At 52.5% G+C, this 684-nt stretch overlaps 1 protein-coding gene across 5 annotated transcripts in view; it reads right to left on the bottom strand.

Moving 5' to 3' along the window:
* The window catches only part of RPTN (repetin), a 4,938-nt gene that overhangs the window by 1,127 nt on the left and 3,127 nt on the right, over window positions 1-684 (bottom strand). For 2 of the 5 annotated variants that reach the window (XM_040230634.1, XM_040230638.1), the window contains one exon: window positions 25-684. This exon is cut by the window's right edge. In XM_040230634.1, coding sequence (XP_040086568.1) covers window positions 25-684 — 660 coding nt within the window. Of the gene's footprint in view, window positions 1-2 lie in introns of all 5 variants that reach the window. The other 3 variants (XM_040230636.1, XM_040230639.1, XM_040230637.1) reach the window with 2 other exon arrangements.

Below are 684 nucleotides of genomic sequence, written 5' to 3'. Positions count from 1 at the left end.
GCCTGCTGATCCTCACGCGTCTGCCTGTCTCGTCTCTGACGGGTCTGCTCATCTTCACGGGTTCCCCTGTCCCACGTCTCACATGGAGTTTCCTGACCCTCATGACCGTGTCTACCGCAGCTTTGGTGGCCCTGCTCTTCCTCTGCCTGGTGGCTCTGCTTCTCACCATGACTCTGCCTGGTCTGGACCTGTCTGTGGCCCTGCTCACTACTGTGTGACTGCCAGTCTCTCCCTTTGTGACAGGGTGGCCTTTCTTGCTGAATTTGTGCTACTAGTTTGTGTTGGCTATCCTCTTCAGACTCCCATGCCTGGCGACTATTCTGCCCTTCCCTAGTCTGGGATCTCTGTTCCTGATTTCGGTTTACTTCCTGTCCTTGAGTCTCTTGACTTGGTCTTCCTGGCCTTCCTGATTGCTCAACATGTGAGTCTCTGCTTGTTTCCTCACTCCCTTGGAAGCACTTATTTTGCCTAGTTTCCCCAGTCTCTGACTGACCGTATTGAGAGTTCACACCTTGTCTGTCTGTCTGACTATATCGAGTGCTCAGGCCTTGTCTGTCTGTCTCATGATAGTGGGAAATCTGGCCTTGTCTGTCTGTCTGACCATAGTGAGAGCTCAGGCTTTGTCTGTCTGTCTGATCATAGTGAGAGCTCAGGCCTTGTCTGTCTGTCTGACCAGATTGAGAG

Source organism: Oryx dammah, unplaced genomic scaffold (assembly GCF_014754425.2).
Source record: "Oryx dammah isolate SB20612 unplaced genomic scaffold, SCBI_Odam_1.1 HiC_scaffold_28, whole genome shotgun sequence".
In the NCBI taxonomy this organism is placed as follows: Eukaryota; Metazoa; Chordata; class Mammalia; order Artiodactyla; family Bovidae; genus Oryx; species Oryx dammah.
Note: the sequence above shows the minus strand (reverse complement) of the source record. Positions and strands in the feature narration are given on the sequence as shown.